Here is a 24,562-nt window from a genome sequence, read left to right as displayed (position 1 = left end):
TATTCATGGATGTCTGGTTGTAAGAGTGTGTTAATGTTGAATTTTGTTAATAACCATCTTTTTATAAGTATATTTTCATGTACTGATATTTTTATTTGTAAATGTGTGAGTTATGGTTGACACTATTTGATGTCTTGTTATCCTATATACATGTTTCAGTATGAACATTAACCTGGCTTTTTTCATTATTATACAAACCCACTTACATACAGGAAATATGTCTAGCAGTCACTTTGTCCACTAGGTCCATGCGTCCATCTGTCTGTGTGTCCATGCATCCGTCCATCCGTGTGTTCATGTGTCTGTAATAATCTTGTATTCAAGATATCTCATTAACCTATGAACAGATTTAGTTCAATTTTTTTAATTCACACCAAAGCGTCACCCCACCAAGATCTAAACCTGATTACTCTTGGATGGTCATCACTTAAGGTTAAAGGTCAGAGACCACATTTTCAAATAAAAAGGTTCTCAGTAGATTTGTATAAGAATACAAATGTTTCATCACGTTGGAATTTTATTCCTAGTTGTAGTCTATATTAGGTTTTTGTTATGAGATACAATATCATTGGATGGTGTTATATAAAATATGAAAACATCCTTGGATACTTTACAGCTTGACTCCAGTGCCCTGAGGAAATATGCCGTTACATTATCAAAGATGGAACAAGGAGAAGGGCTTGTATCTCCCTACAGTATGAACCAAATACCAACCCCTCCCAGGAGTGCTCGCAGTAGCAAGGGAAATCACTCTGCTCGAGTCCGTGGTCCGAGGCCAAGGACAGCAGATGGTCGGCTGTCACAGAGAGAAACACCTGTGAAGAGATCTCCTACAATGGTGAGGATCATGAAGGGAATTCCAAATATTTATTTGTTTATGAGGGACAGATTTAAAAATTACAGTTAAATTAGTACAAGGCAAACCAGATAAGGTTTTGATTCATTAGCAGAAATCAAAGTTGTATTTAGTGGGACCAAAAAATGAGTTTATGAATTCTTAAGGAATCAAAAAACACATTCTATGGAATCTCCACATGATGGAGTTTTAGATGGGAAATTTACTTAGGTAATACTGAAAAATTTGTTGTGTAAAGATAAGACTTATGTCCTAAGGAAAAGCAATCAATGATATATGAAGGAATCTGACTTAACTGTATTTGTTTCGTTAAACATTTGATTGGTTCAATTAAGATGTGCGCTATTTATCGTCTGGTTGAGATCAGTCTGATACTGTTGTCCATAACATTGAATTGAATTTTCCATTGTTTGCCGTATGACTCACATCCAATGAGATTTGTTAGAATGTGTCACATGACTCACATCCAATGAGATTTGTTAGAATGTGTCACATGACTCACATCCTGTGAGATTTTTCAAAATGTGTCACATGTTTTTCACTTCATTCATATCCAATCAAATTTGTTTCTAATTTTTTTTTTTTGGTCACATGACTAAGTTTCATCCAATCAATCATTTACTAGTGTAATATCTGCATCTGATTCATGGGTTGTCATGATAACATAAAGAATTTCTTCAACTGATTGTGATATATAAGTGAAACAAATTCAAAACAGTAATCCACATTTCTTGTAAAATATAGATAAAAAATGATAATAACAGAACTTCATAAATTCCTGTTAATATGAAAATAAGATTTATATAAAATATGTACAACTCAAGTCTAAAAATACAATATCAGGTATCATTTCGCACTAGAAATCATATCTAGAAAACATTTCTATGACACATTTAAGAAGAAATTTCTAAATTTACTTTCTTCAGTTTTTAATTTCCTATTTCATTTCAATGTAGTTTTGACTTAGTGCTATATATAAGCCAAAAGTTAGGGAGTGCTGTAGAGTATATTTCACCAGATAAGGACTTGTAAGCACTGAAAGATAAACTATAAGTAGTAATTTTCACGGGTCAAAATTTTCCAGATTTGCATTTAAAATGGTCAAGTTATTTTTTAACGATCTAAAATTTTATAATCTAAATTTTACATGTGTGTCTCTCTTGTTCAGGGATTAAATTTTTTTCAATGATATTGATATACCAAGAAATAATGAAAATATCATTCCCGCAAAAGTATCCTTTCTGTGAAAATTTCATTCCTGTGAAAATATCCTTTCTGTGAAAATTTCATTCCTGTGAAAATTTTATTCCTGTGAAAATATCCTTTCTGTGAAAATTTCATTCCTGTGAAAATATCGTTCCTGTGAAAATTTCATTTCTGTGAAAATATCACCGAGCAGCGGTATGGCTCTCTCAATTCTCTAAGCTATCTTTGAATCTCTACCTCTATCTAAAAATTCAAATCTGTACTGACACTTTGGTACCCTTGTCTTACTAGGTGTCATGTTTTCCTTCTTTCTACATAAGACATAACAATGTGCACCTCGTTCCTTTGCTAGTGTGAGTACGATTACAGATTTATTTTGACGTGAAATTTTGACTTTCAGAAAAACTCAGAACCTGTTGAAGAGTCACACCCACCATCACAAATATCTGTTGTGGAAGTATGTCTTATCACATGTCTTAACGTGTCTTACCATTGTGTCTTAACATTGTGACTTACCATCATACACCCAAGTGTCTTTTAATTGTCTAAGTATTAGTACCATTTAATGTTTATCTCCCACACATCCATACTATTTAATTTCCAAATGTGAATTGACCAAGTCTATGAAAATGCTTTGCGAAAATCAATACTTTCTTCAAAATTTATATACATATATCATAGTGTTGTACATGACAAAAAATGTTGTGCAAAAACTTAACTATGATCTGTTGTTTAAACTACATTGATTAAGAAATATGCAAGCAATTTCTGTGACTTCTCCAAAACAATTGACAGAAATACACTTCATAAATGCATTTAATTTTTTCAAGGAATTCAAATTCTTTTTATCTGTCTTTGAAAAAAGAAAAAAAAAGAAAAAATGTTGAAACACTAATTAAAAACAGACCATTGTGTCTATACTTTTTAAATATGCAGCAAAGCTGTGTCACCAGTTACATTGCATATTTCATGTATTGTTGATGAGGATGCAGCGTTTTTTTTTTTTTTTTGGTTCAAAACTTCTGCCGATGTATATAGTTGGAGTGTGGGAGAAGTCTAATCAGTTACCACTGTGTAGTGTAGACAGAAAATGTCCATCTCTCAGGATATATATATATATATATTATGTTTACATCTTAGTGAACTTTAAAACCTGTAGTCTTGTGATTAGCTTTATCTGTCTACATTACACAGAGGTGATAGATTCTAGTAATCAATATGTTCTTGTGTGTTTTTTTTTTTTTTTGTAACAAGTTCTTACAAGTGATCCCATGAATTTATTTATGTTTTCATCAATGCGTACATTCATTGTGGTATTGTGTCATATCGATTATATTTACAGGTGTCTTTCTTGTTTCATCATTATAAATTTTAATTCCATAACTCTCCTTTGCTCTACAACAGGATACAGTGTTATGAAAGATTACTATAGTCATTTGGTAATCTGAGTTTTTTGATTTTCCATTTGTTTATCAGTTACCAAAATTTATAAAGGTGAGATATGTAATATGTATCCAATTAAATTATTTCTGTCTTTTATTTTTTTTATGTTATTTTGTGAATTAAACAGAATGCATTATGGTGTAAAACTATGAAATATTCAAGGGTAATTTATCTCGTTATTTAAACCTAAGACATTTTTGTGGATACCATATAACAGCTTATTTCTTCATCTGAAGTCTCATTTATTTCATTTTTGGGGTCTGTCTTTTATCTACCAAAATAAGGACAGATTCTGCCCAACAGTATATAGTATGTGGTTCCTTAGCCTGTCTAAGATTTCAAAGTGGTCAACTGTACAATCAGAGCAAGTCAAAACTATATCAAACTTTCTCAGTGGTTAAATCAGATGTGCTATGGAGTTGTGTCCCTTTGTGAATTTACATATAAAGTAGCAAAATTTTTTTTTTTCAAATAATTCCTGTTGATCCCCGAGTCAATTCATTTTGTAACACTGTGGGTTTTTGTTAGATGTTTGAAAACTAGTTTATTTTGTTGCCAGATAAGTGAGGTATTTTTATCTGCTTCCATATATGGAAATCTGTCATCAATTTATTTTGTGTTATAAGATATTTACACTATACAGAGACAAGCATGCTGTTTAGTTGGTTAATTGGTATATCAGTAAAAAAAAATAATGGTCAGAAATATATTATGTTCCATAATAGTAGAAAAAAATACATTATCATCTTTCTCATTTGAAATAAATATTTGAAAAAAATTGAAATTCAAAGAAATTAAAAACAAAAACAAATGAAAAAAAAAATCAAACTGACCAATATTTTCTTGTTTATAGTAAAATAAATTAATCTGTGACCTAATTCTTCCTTTCTAGTCACCCATTGTTTTGACCTTGACCCTAACTGCATGGAATGATATTCTTTACAGGTGCATATGTAGCTGATATGTGTATGGCCTTTTACCTGCAATAAGCTCACCCTAGGACAAAAACATGACTTCTGACTCTAAGTCAGAGGGTGGGCTTATTACAGGACTATGAAATAGCAAATTAACTGTAGTCATTTTGGAAATTCAATTGATTTAACAAAATTTAAATGCCTTATTTTTTTTTGCAAAAAAATCTGTATAAAGTTGAATTTTATCATTTTTAACTGGAAACGTTATTAATTATTAATCTCTATTTGAAATTTCTGGAAACAAATCTGGATCAACCCTTTTTTTTGTCTCATTATTACATTTAATGTTTTATATTGTAACTTCTGAGGCTTAACTCAGAAAGTTTACTGTCACGGACTGATGAACTGTAGTGTTATAAGTGTTGTGATGTTTCCTTATATAACGTTGTCACCTCCTGTGTTATATATATAAAACATATACAGTGATACACAAACCAACACTAATATTTTAATTGATTATTAAAGTTAAGGTATACTATTTTTTAAAAGAAATTTATATTTCTCTGTATTAATAATTTTCTTAGTATGTATTTAAGAATATCTGAACAAGTTTTAGTGCATATGGACTATCAAATCTATTGCTGCCTGAACATCATCATCATGTACCCAGACAAAATTTTTGAAAGATATTTCAGACAACTTTTTTCTTCCTTTGACTTACCGATGATGAACCATATTTCATTCTTTATGAACATTTGACATAAACACCTGATTTCATTACAGAATTAACTTTGCTATTTAAGCAATTCTTTTTGGATTTTTGATTCAATTTTTTTAATTATTATCATCAAATTTGAATGTCATGCTTTTGGCAAAATGGTAGTTAAAGATATTTTTGGGTTTATTTCCAGGGAGCTTTGATGTTGCATCGCCAGGAACCAGCTGTGATGCACCAAGGAGAAGTACAGACTCTATGTGAAATTACGATGAAATACCATGGACCAAATCTCACTTTGCCACGAGATCAATACGAACCCAAACAGGAAGTCTCTATTGACCAACAGCATTGTGGGGGAAATACACTTACTGTTTTCAAAGAGGGGCTAAAGGCAGGAGGTCAGTATACTGGATACTGTGAATTTGAACTTCTGTTGAAAGGAAAGTTAAGATTTTAGAATTATCAGTTGACTGATTGCCGTGGGTTCCTTAGTTATTAAAACATTTCAAAATTATGCATATATTTCATGTCTAGTACTTACTCAATATTTCATTTTTAAATATAATTGGTTAAGGACATTTATCATTGTGTATCTCTGGGTTTCAGATAAGTTTACATTTATATCCCGTCGTCACCGTGGTTACCCATTCAGTCTCTCAGTATATGTCGAGGGTCGTATGGATTTCCGAATCAGCCGCTGCTGTGAATACAAACACTTCAAGGGAGTCCGACTCGGTGGCAAGCTTGGACACTTCAGTCTGTTGGGAGTGGATGGAGCCACGCCTTGTTATCGGTAAGACAAATGATAAAGGTCCTCTTTCTCATTTGTGAAGATGGTATTTTATCATTTTTTTTTAAAGATCAATGAAGTAGTGTTTGATAGCATATGAATCTGGTTTGGCCAAGTTTATATAATTTTATATTTACATCTAATTAATCTTTTACCTGTATACAGGTGTGCTCTGAACACCCAGGCCACACCCAGGAGCCTCAAGCGCCCAGTTCCTGTCAAACAGCGATCAACCAAAGCTGAAGAGATCCGAGAGGAAGTTATTGTGCCGAAACCAATTTCAAAACGAAAGGACGAGAAAACTGACGGTAGGTAGTGATGTAAATAAAGACGTGTTTGTGAAGTTTTAACTGCAAAATAATATTATCTTCTGCTTCTATCAATAGCGTCGTTATTGATACAATTTTAACACTCTGTATTGTAGATTTCAAATTCTTTTTTTAACAAGAATGAGTGATTTATTGATATAGAATTTTTCTGTAACTACAAGCTTTTCAGATACTTTGATACTGAAATGGGGCTTTCCATTTTTCAATAAAACTATGGTTTCATTTCAGAAGCATTGTATGTTTGCGTACTTACAAAACTATGAAACAAGTCTAAAGACCCTTTTTGAAACTGTTGAAATTTATAAAATTCAAGGTTATCTGAAAGATGTTGGTCTATATCATAGATTATGACTTACCATTTAATATTTTTTGATAATATAACCTTTGTGTTTCATTGGTTGATGGCCCTAATGACTTTTAATGTGTATACAGGCTGTTAAGTTGTAATGTTAGTAATAATAACTTTACATTATGTCCTTCTATATAAAGACAGTAACATATTCTTGAGAGAAAATAGGACCCACAGCTGGTTCAGCTGTTACTTACAACATTGATTCCTTGTATGTGTTTTTAACCTAAATCAAACACTTAACATACAAAATGTGACGTATATCTGTAACCTAAACACAAATCAAAGGTACATTTATTTACTTTGTTTCTAAAGTAGCAAAAGATATAAACATTGTTCAGGTGATGAAGGTAAACATCTGTATAAGTATAGGTATGTGAATATGAATAATTTAGAGATGAAGATGAATAATAAGTTTAAGAGGTGAATGTGAACTATTTATAGATGATGTAGATCAACAATAAGTATAGGTGTGTGAGAGTGAGCTATTTACAGGTGATGTAGATCAACAATAAGTATAGGTGTGTGAGAGTGAACTATTTACAGGTGATGTAGATCAACAATAAGTATAGGTGTGTGAGAGAGAACTATTTACAGGTGATGTAGATCAACAATAAGTATAGGTGTGTGAGAGTGAACTATTTATAGATGTTGAAGATAAACAATAAGTATAGGTGTGTGAGAGTGAACTATTTATAGGTGATGTAGATCAACAATAAGTATAGGTGTGTGAGAGTGAACTATTTATAGATGATGTAGATCAACAATAAATATAGGTGTGTGAGAGTGAGCTATTTACAGATGATGTAGATCAACAATAAATATAGGTGTGTGAGAGAGGTGTGTGAGAGAATGTAGATCAACAATATTTGTGTGAGAGAGAACTATTTACAGATGATGTAGATCAACAATAAGTATAGAGTGTGTGAGAGTATAGGTGTGTGAGAGTGAACTATTTATAGGTGATGTAGATCAACAATAAGTATAGGTGTGTGAGAGTGGTGACTATTTATAGATGATGTATGTATAGGTGTGTGAGAGAAGAAAACTCGACAATAAGTATAGGTGTGTGAGAATGAACTATTTATAGATGATGTAGATCAACAATAAATATAGGTGTGTGAGAGTGAGCTATTTACAGATGATGTAGATCAACAATAAATATAGGTGTGTGAGAGAGAACTATTTATAGGTGATGTAGATCAACAATAAGTATAGGTGTGTGAGAGTGAACTATTTATAGATGATGTAGATCAACAATAAGTATAGGTGTGTGAGAGAGAACTCTTTACAGGTGATGAAGATAAACAATAAGTATAGGTGTGTGAGAGTAAACTATTTATAGATGATGTAGATAAACAATAAATATAGGTGTGTTAAAGTGTACTATTTATAGATGTTGAAGATAAACAATAAGTATAGGTGTGTCGGAGTTAGCTATTTACAGATGATGAAGATAAACAATAAGTATAGGTGTGTGAGAGTGAACTATTTATAGATGATGAAGATAAACAATAAATATAGGTGTGTGAGAGTGAACTATTTATAGGTGATGAAGATAAACAATAAATATAGGTGTGTGAGAGTGAACTATTTACAGGTGATGTAGATCAACAATAAGTATAGGTGTGTTAAAGTGTACTATTTATAGATGATGAAGATAAACAATAAGTATAGGTATGTCGGAGTGAGCTATTTATAGATAGTGAAGATAAACAATCAGTATAGTTGGAAAATAAAAATAAATCTATATAGTTGTGTGAATATGAACTGTTTACAGATGATGAAGATAAACAAAATCTGGAAATACATGTTGAAGGCGAGGAGGCAACTCCTCAAAAGGACACTATTTATGGTGATTTACACAAAAACAAGGAGAAAACCAAGGAGAAAATTGATGAAAAGAATGGTATTTAAACATAATGTTTGTTTGGTGTTAATGTTTGTAGGCCAGTTAGTGAGAATGTTGTTGTTGACACCAGGTGGCACTGTTGACATTTTGTATCACCAGAGGGCACCACTGTTTTATTGTTCAGTTTGTATGTATAGCAGGTTTTATCCAATTAAAGCTATTTTGATCTATCAAAAATTAAGATATATAGTTTTGTTGGGAGCAGTATTGAAATAATAGATTCAATGCTGAAAACTTTGCTGCAGTATAATTGTAACTGAAAAAAAACATTAAAAATTCAAACATATTATTATGACCACTCTTTGCTGAAGTCATTTCCAATAAATTCCATGAAAATGATATTTTGCCTTTTTTTATACTTTGTAAAGAAAAAACATGATGATGAATTAAAAAGCTGAGCACCTGTTATGTACATGTTTGCATGTTATCACACATTGGTGAAACTGTTTTGTATACCAGTATGTGTAATTTCCTTATCTGACTGACAATAAACCCAGGGCATCTACATAGGAATTATCGAGGGCTGCATGGGCTTATTGGTTACCATGCATGTGCTTATTTTTGTACCCAGTACTTTGTAGGAGGAACTCTGGTCGCTGAACGTCCTACATTCCGACTCTTGTGTATATCAACATAATGATCTGTCTTATATAAAACCCTGTAGTGCGATTATCCTTGAATCACTTGGGAATGATTTAAAATAGCATTCTAATATCTAATAGTATAATAAAAATATATGACATTTGGAGAAAAATATTATGCGGCAAAAAAAATAATGTTTTCAGTTTCTCAATTACCTCTATTTTTTTGCTACTGACCATAATTTTTTTTCAGGCTGAAACCAGAAACAGAAAATTTTTTTTTGCCATGTCATTGTTTATGTTGCAGCTAAGTTTAGTTATTGAGGAAGAAAGATCACGCTATGCTTGTTAAAGATATTAGTTTTATGATCATGTGGAAGAGAGTTAGAAATATGCTAGTCTACTACAATTAAGTTATCTTCCTATTGAACATTTGATTTTTAACAAGTTCTTATAAATATACATGTAATTGAATTTTATTGGAAACTACATGTATATTACTTGATGAAAATTTCTGGAAAATTTAAGATGAAGTATTTTTAGCACATTACGCTAGCTAGTCGTATGGCTGTGATATATTTACGTCAGGACTAAGAATAATTTATGTTTGTCACAATTGTTTCACCTTAGTGTTTACAAATGTAACCTGTTTTTACTAAATATACTTGTACACTGCAATTTATGTCAACGATTTCATTCACATGTTACACTGTAATTTGGAAAAAATTTGTGTGTAATTAGTATTCGAAATTCAATGAAATATGTTATCCTTTTAGTATTTTAAGATTTATTTGGATCTCTAATCATTGTTTAGAAAATTCTCACTTAGTTATGTTTTTGTACATTTTACTTGTTGCTGGTGTATGCTACCTGCTGAAAATAAAGCACCTCTAAACATTTTCAATTTTACAGTATCTTCTAATATCTGATTATCAGTTTTATCGAAAATCGGTCTAATTCACTCAACTGAACTACCTAGGTACAAATGTAGGTTAATGTCATTGTATGATGTTGTAAGTAAGAAATTTGGGAATTGTAAACAAAGAACTGTGTTTTGTACAATGTAAATGATGTGGCTGCTTCTAAAAAAAAAAAAACTCCCACAATATTTTATAAATCAATGGTATAATTTTTTCAATGATTGCAACTTAAAATTTGAACTCTTATGATATTTTCGCTCTTTTTTTTTATCAGAATCCGAGGGGTATGATGATGATTTTGAAGAAGACGAAGGCGAAAAGAAAGCAACTGAAGGTAAGTCAATTTTAAATAGATGTGAACTTTGAACTTTGACCTATGGAATTTTTAGGTAATTTGTTATTGGTTGGTCAATTACAGAACATACACATGGATTTTGAAGTAGAAATGTGACAGAATTATGTGAGTGTGTTTAGTATGTTGTACTGAAACAAGAATGGAAGATTGAAGATGAGAATGAGATGAAGAAAATGATGGGAGGTGGGGACGGCTGTGATGGGGAATATCGATTATATCAATTTGGAGTCTGTATGGATATATGTACGGTGATGGTAAGGGTTGATGATCAAGGTCTTTTTCTTCCTTTTTTTTTTGTTTTTTTTTTTAAGAAATAAACAAAAAAATCTAATTAATAACAGAGTGATTTTTTATTTTCTGTAAAACTTTAGCTAAAAACAATATTATACTATTTATCTATTTCAGAGTGACAAACTGGTTGTATGGTTTTCATATAAGATCATAAATATTTTTACTAGTTCAAAAGCAAAATGCACATTATTTTTTGGCCTGTACATTATGTAGAGCATTAATTGCCTTGGGCTCTCTGTCCTGTGTGAAATGATTACATTTCCTTATTTAGAAAATTCTATTATAATACTATTGATTCATTATGATGATAAGGAGGCCATGTGATTTTTTTTTATCTGATTTATCTTAAACTCAATTTTTCAAAATCATTTTATTGATTGTTCATTATTTAGTTTTGGAAAAATATCTGAAAAGTTAAAGAAAACAATGAGATTTTTCTACTCATTTCACTAGGGAACGTTTTTTATATATATATACTACATGTACATTTGTATTATATATTATAGAGATGTATTTAGCTTATGTTAACATGGCAATGTTTTATTATAGTTTTGCTCCTTAAAAACAGAGTTTTCGTCACCGCAATATGCAGTCTGTTTGTCTTTTTTTTTCCGGGGAAATCTTTGAATCAACCTTAAACAAAATCCACTGGTATATCTTCAACATTACTGTCCATTTTGTCAAAACCCATGGCTTCAATAATACAGGAAAAAAGATACAAAAAATGATACAGTTTTTTGTTTTGTGAAATTATGACCAAAATTTTGACATGCGTCATTTTGTTGTAAATATGTTACGAGTACAAAAAGACTTTTCCGACGATTTTAATCACTGTCATCACTTTTCATCTCCGGAATCATTCATGTTGTCATTACATGTTCGACAGGAAAAGCTAAAGGAGAGGAAACTCCAGGAAAATTGGGTGATTAATCCATTGTCTAATTTGATCCATATCAACCTTGTATGTTGTGTGATATATATTTATATACATACACTGTATCAGTGGAATATCATTATGGTCCAGGAGAACCCTTATATCGGTACGAAGTCAGAATAAAAATATGACAACTGTTTAAATAATTGAACTGATAAACTATATAATAAGCAGAAAGCGTTATATAAAAAATGAAGTTTCTCACTGACTTTATGATAGGAGTATACGGTCGGGTGGATTTGCTGCATGATTGAACAAATTTTTTTAGATGGTACTACATGTAGTTTAAAAAAAACAGGAAATACTTTTAAAATTATAAAAAAAAATATAGATTTTTAAAGATTTAATCAAATATAACCATTGTGCTCCATATATCTGTCTATTGATCTCGGAGATAACATGCATGCTGCCTAATTGATAGATATAAGTCATAATTCATGCTGAACGCCCCAGTTTTAATGAAATTTCAACAATTTAAGGTAATTTTTAAAAATCTTTTGAAACACGTCACCAGAGTGACAAACCTTTGCTGCAATAATTACTTCCATTAGAAAGTTGTAGTTTCAGAAATTTATTCTGTACATCCAATATATTTAAATTTTCTTTTTTTAACTGCAACTACAATTATTGATGTGTAGAAAATTTGCCTTTAGATTCTCTAGATGGTAGATAATAATTTGTTCACTTTGATTAATAAATATATATTTGCTTTGAGTGTGAGTGTGGTTTGTGAGAATGCCACATCCCAGTATTGCAGACTGGGGTTTAAAGAAACCTTTCGGCAAATGCAATAGTTGTGTCACTTTATAGCCTGTTCTAGAAAAGCATTTTTTTTCCAAATTTTGATATAGTCTGTTTTAGAAAAGTTGCCTTTTAAATTTTAATATAGTCTGTTCTAGGAAAGCTTTTTTTTTCCAAATTTTGATATAGTCTGTTTTAGAAAAGTTGCCTTTTAAATTTTCATCTTCTGTAGGTTTTTTAGCATAAGCTTAATTGTATGAAATATCTATAATTATTGTTTTAGAAAGCACTGTTGATCATCACACTTGAATAGCTCACAGGATCATTTTATACAAATCATGTTGCATGTTGATATTGTGATGTCAAAGTGCCTTGCTTTAAACTATATGTGGCCTTGTGATTGAAAGTCTGCCTAAACACCTTATGCACTTAGGTAGAAAACATGAATTTTTCTTGAGTTCTGATTTACAAGATTAGTGATTAAGTGACAACTATTTTTTCTGTGAAAGAAAAACTAGTAATTGGAGTTTAAATTTATCTGTGTTTAGATTAAATCTATTTATTGTCGGATGTAAAACTAAATTTTTAAAAGTGAAAATACCATCCAGGAACTTAGATTAATAGTACCAGAATCTTTAACTGTGTTGAAAAACACATTTCCTTCCTATGACTTGATATTCATACTTACCTCCCTTGACCATAATGGTAGTCCAAAGCATGCTTGATGTCGATTCACTGTTATCCATGTTTTACCAGTGTAGCACACAAGTTTAAATATCTGTTATAAAATTATTAAAAAGTTATCACTATTTTTAAAGTTCCGGCCATGTTTTCATATTAATTTCTTTTCATAAAAAAAAAGAAGAAAAAATTTTCAAGAAATTTTAAGACAGGTATTGACAGATACAATTTGTTTGCTTCACTGACCAACCTTATTGTAATTAATGACCACTTTGTTTACTTTAACCGTTACTTTTGTTAATTTTTTTCAGTTAATTAAATGTAAACATTTTACAAATTACAAGTAGACTGAATTCATTAAGAGAGCTATTTATGACCATGATAATGCTGTGTATTGTCAATGGTTCTGATTCTGTTTATTGACAAATTATTTCTTCTTGTTACCTGGGGAAGCCAAATCTTAATTTTTTTTCTTTGAAATGAGAAATAAACATTAGAAAACAAGACAAGCAAACATTGTATCCACACTATTTTTTAATTTTTTTAGTCGTTTCGTTTGAATATATTTCATTTTTATTTATACATCTGTTACTGATATTGATTTTTCTCAACAAATACTGGTATCTAAAGATTTGAAAATTTGCGAAATACAGTAAACAATGAATGTTATACCTGGGTGTTATAATGCTGTTAATAAAACTATTTTGTTGAACTGTACACCAAATGTTACATCTTTCATGTAAATACTTTAAATTGTACAATTGAACAGCTTGTTAATTTCACAATTTTTTCATATTTGAATGCTGCTATAGTTATTTGATCATTTTCTTTGTACTTGTGATAAGAATATTTTTGTCAATTTCATCATTCTTTGGAATATTTTTGTTGAAGCCAAAAATTCACTTTGTTATTTGAGCTCACTGTCACTCTACCCTACAATTTGATTGTGAATTATCCCCCTTTGTTGTGATTTCCTGTAAGTTTTGTTTTCTTCACTGCTGGACTACTACTACTATCACATGGATTAACTGGGATAACACCACATGACTTGCATGTGACCATGTCACATGATTGATTGCTGCTAATGTCACCATCCTTGTCACCTGACTGTCATGTGATCAAGTTTCACCTTTCACCTGACCTCATGACCTTGCATATCTTGAAGTGACCCAAGATCTCGACAGGTCAGTTTAGGCTACTATCAATTAAATGAGTCTCTTAAATTAAATAAATCAAATTAATTTGATACCAATTTTATATTGATGTTACTCTTTTACTATTTTTTTTTCACACAAAATATCAAGATAATAACATAAATTTTTCTATTCCATTTTTTTTTATTTGTAAATTGATTAGAAGGTTAAATTATTATTTGCTTTACATTGGTTAGAAAAAAAAATTGATAAATTTTTTAAAATACATTTTGCATTGGAACTAAATTCTGTTTCCTCTGTCTTTGTAGATTTTGGACAAAAATGCAAGTCACATGGGTCAGAGGGTGAAGGTCATAGGGACAATCAAGGTCATGGTCATGGTCAGGCAGCCAGTCAAAATAGGACAGTAAAAACAGACAGACATGTTAGATTTGACACCACAGGAACTACACATTCAAACAAACCTGTACTTAATAAACCTGAGACAAGGAAATCAGAATTTGCTCTGGCACAGAAATTAGTAGAAGGGGGCAACGGAGCAGAAGAATTGTTAACAAAATTCCTTGAGGACGTAGCTTTGGATACCTGTGATGAAGTTTCAGAAATAGAAACTGATGTGGACTCACCACGTAAACAAGAATCACCAAGAGTCTGTAAAAATACGAAACTTAAGGATTTAAAGAATTCAGACTCCGGCAAGTTTCTTCAGATAAGCGTAGAAAAGGATGACTTTGACGACATTTATCAGGATGATGTTTTTCAAAAAGATGGCCATCTTGATCGCCGCGGAAGTCTTCCCGACATCAAAGAGGAATCAGAAAACAATTATTCAGATGATTTCAATAATTCAGAAAGTGACGAAATTAACAAAACTAAAGACGCACAGGAAAGGAGAGAAACGGGGTCAGTAGATTCCTACCAGGCAGTGCAAGATAGTGGTAGTGTACAGGACACTGAATCTGTAAGGTCAGATGTCAAGGTCAGAGAATCAAATATTAAAGTTGAAAGGTCAGAGGAGTGCATAACAACACAGGCTAGCTCTGATCAAACAGAACATTATTTTGATGGAATAGTAAGGCTAACTGGAGATGGACGTAAGTATGAAAAAATGTCACCTGCATGCAATAAACAGTTTGAAAATATTGGTCCAACACTGCATGAAAGTCCAGAGCACAGTGCTGTAGGTATTTTGACAGATGATGAAAAGTTGCGAGCATCCAAATTCAACAAGACTCAGTCTTTTCAAAATCTTCCAAGTCAGTTTGCATCTGCTGATAAAGCGAATGACAGGGAAAGCAGTACTATTCCAACAGATCAATTTGAATTCTCAGAAAGTGAGGGTGAGGTATCTGTAAGTCGTAGAGTCCCACTTAGTGTGACATTTCATGATATGGCAATAAGTGGCCCACTACCAGCCTTACTGGCAAAGGCAAGAAAAAAGAAACTTCGTAGCAAGAGGGAAAGAGAAGGAGATATCGAGAAAGATCGAAGGATGTTCTTTTCAGAAAGTGACAATGAATCACTGCAACAGAAACAGACAGATGAGAAATCTGAAAACAAGACAGCTGGACAGACAAAAGAAATCGCAAAGGATAATCAAAGGATGGTCAGAAAAAAGGTTCATAAAACAGAAAATTCAAAGATGAAAACACCGAAGGTAAAAAATCAGCATCCTGTCAAAATTGGGTCTCCAGAGGACTTGGAAAGGCGGTGGCAGGAATTTAGAAAGGCAAAGAGGAAGAAAAATAAAGTGAAAGAACTGGCACCAATTAGGACAGGGAAAATGGACCTCCTTAAATCTGTCATAGCTGATGAGGCATTCGAATTAGAGGAGGATTCAAATACCAGATCTCAAACTGAGGCTGAAGTCTGCTCAAAGGAGGGGAAAGTGAAATCGGATGAAGCAGGGAAAGTTGATGAAGGAAATGATAATATAGATACAGAAGTTCTGGGAGGAAAAGAGAAAACTGCAAGTGAAATCAACCAAGAGGTTACCGTTAAAGACAAGTTGGACGTAGAAAAAATCAGTGGAATAGATAAAGAGAAGGTAGTGCCATCAGACCTAAAGGGAGCAGCTGGTGATCAGAGACTGGTAGAAGAGGACCAAGAAAAAGCAGCTGTAGTTGGTCACAAGGAAAACAAGGAGACAAAGAATAGCTCAGTGTTGAATGATGCGAAGGAAACTGGGCAAAGCAAAGAATTCACTGTATCTCCAAGGTCAAAATGTAAAGACAAACAACGACTGGAGTTGACAAAAACAGCGGAGGACATCGATGGATCTGCAGATGAAGGATCAGTAGAAGATATAGATATCAGTGGGGAAGTTTCACAGAAAAACCAAGATGAAGACAGGATTGCTGGAGGAGAGGAAAGTAATGACAAACAGTTGGATCAGGAATCAGAGCACAAGGATGAAACTGGCTTTATGGAGGACGAAAAACCACCAATCAAAGGAGGCTGGGCAACAGGAAATGACAAAGAAACTAAAAAATCAAATCCTGGAGAGGATCTCAACACTGGAATCAAGAACCCCAGGCAGGTTGACTTTGTTTATCCAAAGTATCGCAAACAATGGGCAGTGGAACAACTGACTGATGATGAAAAACAGGCAGTCAGTATGGAAACAATCAATTTACCAGAACTCAATGCTACAGATAAAATGGAAATTGAAGATAAAACACCTCGAAATGACACGGAAAACAAAGATCCTAAACTTCCATGTATTGGAAAAGACACAGAAGTGAAATCACGACCAGAACCAAAGGAACTTGTAGGTGTGGATGACAAGATTGCAGCAGAGCTTGATAAGCTTCTTGGTAAGAAATTCGTGGAAGAACAACCTACCACAAAGGAAGATGTAGCTGTAGTAGGTCAAATCACAGAGGCAACAGTCGACTTTGATATAGCGAGAGACAACATACAGGAAAAGTCAAAACAAGAGACAGAACTGAAAAGACTGGCTGATATAGAAAACCAAATGGCATTGGAATTAGAGAAACTGAAAACAGCGGATGGAACACATGCGAAACAAGAAGCCAAGAATGATGTTACTCCTGTTGCAGTTGATGTCAATAAGGAAGTAGCACAAGAAAAATATGAGGATGTACCCCCTGAATTTAAATACAAATCTTATATAGACATTTGGAAGGAAAAAATAGCATATAAAGAAAATACAGAGGATGTTGGAAAAGGGGTCGAGGGCTTGGATGAAACAGCAAAAGATAACACGTCCACAAGAGGCCTTGGAGAAAGTAATGATGTGCCTCCTGAATTCAAATACAAATCTTATGTAGAGGTGTGGAAAGAGACTGTGGCAAAGAAACACTCATTAGACCAAGGGGAGATCACTCAAAGATCAGATCAGGTTTCGGGTGATGACACTTCAATGCAGTTAGTTGGCAATGGATCAGAAGATAGTGGATTCGCCACTGAGCAAAAAAGAGTGGACCAGCAGAACCTAGCAGAATCTGAAGGCCAGTCTCATAGACAAGGCCATCCAGAAACTAATGATTTGGTGTTAGAATTGAAATTAGATTTAAATTCAATGGAAGCTAATGAATGTGGAGAAACGAATGCATTAGTGATCGAGGAAACAGGAGAGAAATTCAACATAGCCGAGGTAAGCCATCATCAGCAGAGTGATCAAGAAACAGCAAATGTTATCAAGGGTCGCACTGACAGACTCAGAGAGAGGCTACCTACAGATTCGTCAGATTCAGAAGAGGAAGTCATGCACACACTTGCTGTTGTTCATGAGTCAACAGGAGAATCAGACGGGGCGATTGAGACAAATATTGGGTCTGGCATCATACTTCACAAAGTTCCAGAAACATCTGGCCAGGATCAAGGTCTAGAGGCCCAAGGTTTAGAAGGTCAGAGGTCAAACCAGGATGAAGCAATGGGTTTAGAAGGTCAGAGGTCAAACCAGGATGAAGCAATGGGTATGCAAGAGTGGGAGGAAGAGATAGATAATTTGATAGATGATCTTATTGATGGAGATGAAAACAAAGAAGAGGTCGGGGATGAAAAAGAAGATGGTTACAAAACTGACGAGATGAAAACAACGGAAACAAACAACAAAGATTATGATCAGTTGTTTGAGGAAATACTCAAGTTTGAATCTACAGATTCTCAAGCACAGAATACTAGCGGTGATTTCCACACTGAGTCTAGAGTGATACTTGAACCAGACTTAGCAGATAATGTAAATAATTCGGAGGATGAGGACCAGCAACCAGAAATTGTTAAAACAGATCAACATCCCACTGATACAAAGGATGAATCATGGGAAACTATTGATAATGTAGGCGGAAATGAAATATCAAAGGGAGACAACTCCAACAGGACAGTTGGAGATACAGAATATGGCAATGAACAAAATGACGACAATTACTCCATGATTTTTGATGAATACAATTCCTGGGATGATTCAGATTCGGATCAAGATGAAAGGAAAGTTTCCAGAAGGAGAAAATCTTCCTTGGGATCACGGAAACAGCCATCTGAGGCAAGAGACACTACTGAGGTCACAAATCCCACGGGGAATGCTGCCACTGATACTCTGGTGAAAGTTGACTTAGATCAAGATAGAAAAGAAACTTCAGGTGGAGCATCTGAAATGGACCAAAAGGATCTAGCATCGATGCAAACGATTCAACCAGTGATCAATGGTCAGGAAGAATCTGTTGTTGACAAGACTGGTGATTTAGTTACAACCCAGAGCATTGAGTCAGTTATTAAGAGAAACAAAAAACCAGTTATACAACGAAGTAACTCGCAAGTGATTATTCGGAATGACCAACCGATTGTAGGCAGAATTGACAAACCAGTCATTGAACGAAAACATACCCCGATAATCCTTCGAAGTGCAGAAAAGGTCATTACTCGAAGCGATCGGCCAATTATTAGTAGGAGTAGCGCTCCGATATTGAGTTGGAAGTCCGAACCTGAAGTGATAGATAGCCAAACAGAATTAGAAGAACAAGCATTGGACGGAGATAGTAAACCAGAGGGTCTTTCATCAATGTCCATGGATGATGGACACAAACAAAAAATCCTTCAACCAGTGAAAGTACACTCATTCTCCTCAAATATCTTAAAGCCACAAAATATCAACTCAAATGTGGTATCAGACCTGAGCATGGACACAACGAAAGGAACAACTCCGCGGACAGATCCAGAAGGATCACTGAGTTCATACGTTCCTGTCGAATTTCTGGCACAGGATCCTATACTTTCTAAAAATCTAGACAAGATGGACTTTGACCCTGACACTGTCAGTCTGTCAGATAGGCATGGACCCATGAAAGATCCTGAACCTGTTACAAGGGAGGTGTCAGACCTCATCAGCTTTTTTGAAAATTCAGCAAAATCTCCTGAAAGTTCACTGACTAATTTGACACCAGTAAAGCCGCATGCTAAACCAGTCAAACAAAGCGAAACCAATGTGGCAGGGCCTCTCCCACAGTCAATTGTCTCTCTGGATGAAAATGTAAATAGTTCCATGCAAGAACAGACAGAACAAGTTGTTATCAGAAGTTCACAAAAAACTCGTCAGTTTTCAAAACCACTTATCGACATTCAGGATGAAAAATGTGAGGATGTTATAGAGTTTGAAGTCACAGAGGAAGTTGCAGATCCTTTTTCATTGCAACATCTGCAGAGTATTGAAAAGGGTGATGAAAAGACAGGTCAAATGGCTGCTGTTGAAGAAAAAGATAGCACTGAACCAGTGGCCCAAGGTAACATTGAACTGTTGTCTGATGCTTCTCGGGAAACGGTGCATGGAATCACAACCATAGAAGCAAGCACTCCCTCTAGTAGAGAACTAAACCTTGAAACAGGAGTGCAAGAGTCCAAGAAGAAAAACCCCAAAAGCAAAAAAACGGAAAATGCTTTAGACGAGCCTGATGCACGAAGGGTATATTACCAAGCTGAGGACACTTCTTCTCAACTGGCAGAGCTGACAGCAACAGCTAGTTCTGGAAAAGCAATTCTTTTGCAACAAGGAAACTCACATATAAATTTGTCAGGCGTTAACAAGGCCTCCACGGAACAACCTGTATCACAATATGAAGTACACCAGAGAGTTGATATATCTGGAGCAAGAGGTATTGAAGAGACACAAGAAACAAATTTGTCTGAAGCAATGGCTGCTAAAGAGGACTTACCAAATTTAATTGATGAAAAAACGACTTGGGTTTTGGATAGGAACACAAAACATTTGAGCAAATCCACTCAACCAGATGTTCTGAGTGCTATTGATCCGTTACTATGTCACCAGGAGACAAACATACAATATAATGAGTTGAAGCAAGACTTAAGTGCTGGTAGTGTAATAACTAACAGTGCCCATGTGGATGAAGTGGATTCTGTTGCTGTCCATCCTCTAGATAAAACAGTTATGATACCAAATGAACAAAACACGATTGTCCAAAAGGAACCCCTCTTTGTTGATCACACAACTGCACTGCAAGCATCATTGGAACTTTTGTCTGACCCAGCTAATACGGATTTAATTCCAAAAGTTGCTGCTGCATATATACCAGTGGAATCAACTTTGGAACAGAAACAACAGGATGACTCTCAACAATTGATTCAATATCAGACAAATCTGGATAAAGTAATGAATGTTCAGAATCAGCCAGTCCAACAGGTTCAACAACAAGTTGTAAGGGAATCAATTAAAGTAGAAACAAATCAACAGCAACAAACATCGGGACCAGCATTTACACAACCTCAGAGAGCAGAACAATTTTCCCTCGTAAGTCATGGTCCACTGGACATCACAAAGTCATTGTCTGAGCCAACTGCTAAGGTACCTGAGGAAAGTCAACCACAGATAAGAATCAGTACAGATCCAGGTGACACTCATCATACTATAGTACATGACCTTGTTATGATTGAGGGAACACAACAACAAAACCAACAAAACATAATACAACAAACAACAGAACCTTCACCTGTTCTTCCAACATCTGTGTCAGTTGTATCTATTGAAACACCACAACCAGTGGCTATAGTTGAAACACAACAACCAGTGACTGTAGTTGAAACACAACAACCAGCTCCTGTAGTTGAAACACCACAACCAGAGGCTGTAGTTGAAACACCAAAACCAGCACCTGTAGTTGAAACACCACAACCAGCTCCTGTAGTAGAAACACCACAACCAGCTCCTGTAGTTGAAACACCACAACCAGTGGCTGTAGTTGAAACACCACAACCAGTGGCTGTAGTAGAAACACCACAACCAGTGGCTGTAGTTGAAACAGCACAACCAGTGGCTGTAGTAGACACACCACAACCAGTGGCTGTAGTAGAAACACCACAACCAGTGGCTGTAGTTGAAACAGCACAACCAGTGGCTGTAGTAGACACACCACAACCAGTGGCTGTAGTAGAAACACCACAACCAGTGGCTGTAGTTGAAACAGCACAACCAGTGGCTGTAGTAGACACACCACAACCAGTGGCTGTAGTAGACACACCACAACCAGCTCCTGTAGTTGAAATACTACAACCAGCTCCTGTACTTGAAACACCACAAACAGATCCTATAGTTGAAACACCACAACCAGTTGCCAAAGTAGACACTCCAAAACCAGTGGCTGTAGTTGAAACACCACAACCAGCTCCTGTAGTAGAAACACCACAACCAGTGGCTGTAGTTGAAATACCACAACCAGCTCCTGTAGTTGAAATACTACAACCAGCTCCTGTACTTGAAACACCACAAACAGATCCTATAGTTGAAACATCACAACCAGTTGCCAAAGTAGACACTCCAAAACCAGTGGCTGTAGTTGAAACACCGCAACCAGCTCCTGTAGTTGAAACACCACAACCAGCTCCTGTAGTTGAAACACCAAAACCAGTGGCTCTAGTTGAAACAGCACAAACAGTGACTGTAGTTGAAACACCACAACCAGCTCCTGTATTTGAAATACCTCAACCAGCTCCTGTAGTTGAAACACCACAATCAACTCCTGTAATTGAAACACCACAATCAACTCCTGTAGTTGAAATACCACAACCAGCTCCTGTAGTTGAAACACCACAATCAACTCCTGTAATTGAAACACCACAACCAGTGGCTGTAGTTGAAATACCACAACCAGTGGCTGTAGTTGAAATACCACAACCAGTGGCTGTAGTTGAAATACCACAACCAGCTCCTGTGGTTGAAATACCACAACCAGCTCCTGTAGTTGAAACAGCACAACCAGCTCCTGTAGTTGAAATACCACAACCAGCTCCTGTAGTTGAAACACCACAATCAACTCCTGTAGTTGAAACAGCACAACCAGTGGCTGTAGTAGACACACCACAACCAGTGGCTGTAGTAGACACACCACAACCAGTGGCTGTAGTTGAAATACTACAACCAGCTCCTGTACTTGAAACACCACAAACAGATCCTATAGTTGAAACACCACAACCAGTTGCCAAAGTAGACACTCCAAAACCAGTGGCTGTAGTTGAAATACCACAACCAGCTCCTGTAGTTGAAATACCACAACCAGCTCCTGTAGTTGAAACACCACAACCAGCTCCTGTAGTAGAAACACCACAACCAGTGGCTGTACTTCAAACACAACCAGTAAATGTTGTTGAAACACAAGAACCAGTTGCTGTAGTTGAAGCACCTCAGCCAGCACCTGCAGTTGAAATACCACAACCAGTGGCTGTAGTTGAAACACCACAACCAGTGGCTGAAGTTGAAACTCCACAACCTGTGGCTGTAGTTGAAACACCAAAACCAGTGGCTGTAGTTGAAACACCACAACCAGCTCCTGTAGTAGAAACACCACAACCAGCTCCTGTAGTTGAAACACCACAATCAACTCCTGTAATTGAAACACCACATTCAGTGGCTAAAGTAGAAACACCACAATCAGTGGCTGTACTTCAAACACAACCAATAAATGTTGTTGAACCACAAGAACCAGTGGCTGTAACTGAAACACCACAACAAGCTCCTGAAGTTGAAACACCACAACCAGTGGCTGTAGTTGAAACACCACAACCAGTGGCTGTAGTTGAAACACCACAATCAGTGGCCATAGTAGAAACACCACAACCAGTGGCTGAAGTTGAAACTCCACAACCTGTGGCTGTAGTTGAAACACCAAAACCAGTGGCTGTAGTTAGAACACCACAACCAGTGGCTGTAGTTGAAACACCACAACCAGTGGCCATAGTAGACACACCACAACCAGTGGCTGTAGTAGAAACACCACAACGAGCTCCTGTAGTAGACACACCACAACCAGTGGCTGTAGTAGAAACACCACAACGAGCTCCTGTAGTAGACACACCACAACCAGTGGCTGTAGAAGAAACACCACAACGAGCTCCTGTAGTAGACACACCACAACCAGTGGCTGTAGTAGAAACACCACAACGAGCTCCTGTAGTAGACACACCACAACCAGTGGCTGTAGAAGAAACACCACAACAAGCTCCTGTAGTAGACACACCACAACCAGTGGCTGTAGAAGAAACACCACAACAAGCTCCTGTAGTAGAAACACCACAACAAGCTCCCGTAGTTGAAACACCACAACCAGTGGCCATAGTAGACACACAACCAGTGGCTGTAGTAGAAACAACACAACGAGCTCCTGTAGTAGACACACCACAACCAGCTCCTGTAGTAGAAACACCACAACCAGCTCCTGTAGTTGAAACACCACAACCAGTGGCTGTAGTAGACACACCACAACCAGTGGCTGTTGTTAAAACACCACAACCAGTGGCTGTAGTAGAAACACCACAACCAGCTCCTGTAGTTGAAATACCACAACCAGCCCTTGTAGTTGAAACACCACAACCAGTAGCTGTAACCTGTAGTTGAAACACCACAACCACAACCAGCTGGCTGTAGTTGAAACACCACACCCACTGCGCCTTGTATACACTCCACACCTTGCTCGTGTTGTTGAAACACCACAACCAGCTCCTGTAGTTGAAACACCACAACCAGCTCCTATAGTTGAAACACCACAACTGGCTCCTGTAGGTGAAACACCAAAACCAGTGGCTGAAGTTGAAACACCACAACCAGTGGCTGTAGTAGAAACACCACAACCAGTGGCTGTAGTTGAAACACCACAACCAGCTCCTGTAGTTGAAACACCAGAACCATCTCCTGTAGTTGAAACACCACAACCGGCTCCTGTAGTTGAAACACCACAACCAGTGGCTGTAGTTGAAACACCACAACCAGTGGCTATAGTAGACACACCACAACCATCTCCTGTAGTTGAAACACCACAACCAGTGGCTGAAACAGACACACCACAACCAGTGGCTGTAGTAGACACACCACAACCAGTGGCTGTAGTTGAAACACCACAACCAGTGGCTCACACCACAACCAGTGG

At 35.5% G+C, this 24,562-nt stretch overlaps 1 protein-coding gene across 1 annotated transcript in view; it reads left to right on the top strand.

Annotated features, from left to right (window-relative positions):
* The window catches only part of LOC132548296 (serine-rich adhesin for platelets-like), a 76,365-nt gene that overhangs the window by 16,696 nt on the left and 35,107 nt on the right, over positions 1–24,562 (top strand). The window contains exons 6-13 of the mRNA XM_060212151.1: positions 617–838; positions 2,463–2,519; positions 5,331–5,535; positions 5,744–5,930; positions 6,093–6,235; positions 8,386–8,514; positions 10,293–10,352; positions 15,107–15,109. Coding sequence (XP_060068134.1) covers positions 617–838; positions 2,463–2,519; positions 5,331–5,535; positions 5,744–5,930; positions 6,093–6,235; positions 8,386–8,514; positions 10,293–10,352; positions 15,107–15,109 — 1,006 coding nt within the window. The remainder of the gene's footprint in view (positions 1–616; positions 839–2,462; positions 2,520–5,330; positions 5,536–5,743; positions 5,931–6,092; positions 6,236–8,385; positions 8,515–10,292; positions 10,353–15,106; positions 15,110–24,562) is intronic.

Source organism: Ylistrum balloti, unplaced genomic scaffold, assembly GCF_031769215.1.
Source record: "Ylistrum balloti isolate Yb309-2 unplaced genomic scaffold, AGI_CSIRO_Ybal_v1 Utg370008, whole genome shotgun sequence".
Classification (NCBI taxonomy): domain Eukaryota; kingdom Metazoa; phylum Mollusca; class Bivalvia; order Pectinida; family Pectinidae; genus Ylistrum; species Ylistrum balloti.
The sequence above is the reverse complement of the archived record's forward strand: the minus strand, read 5'-3'. Positions and strand labels throughout refer to the sequence as shown.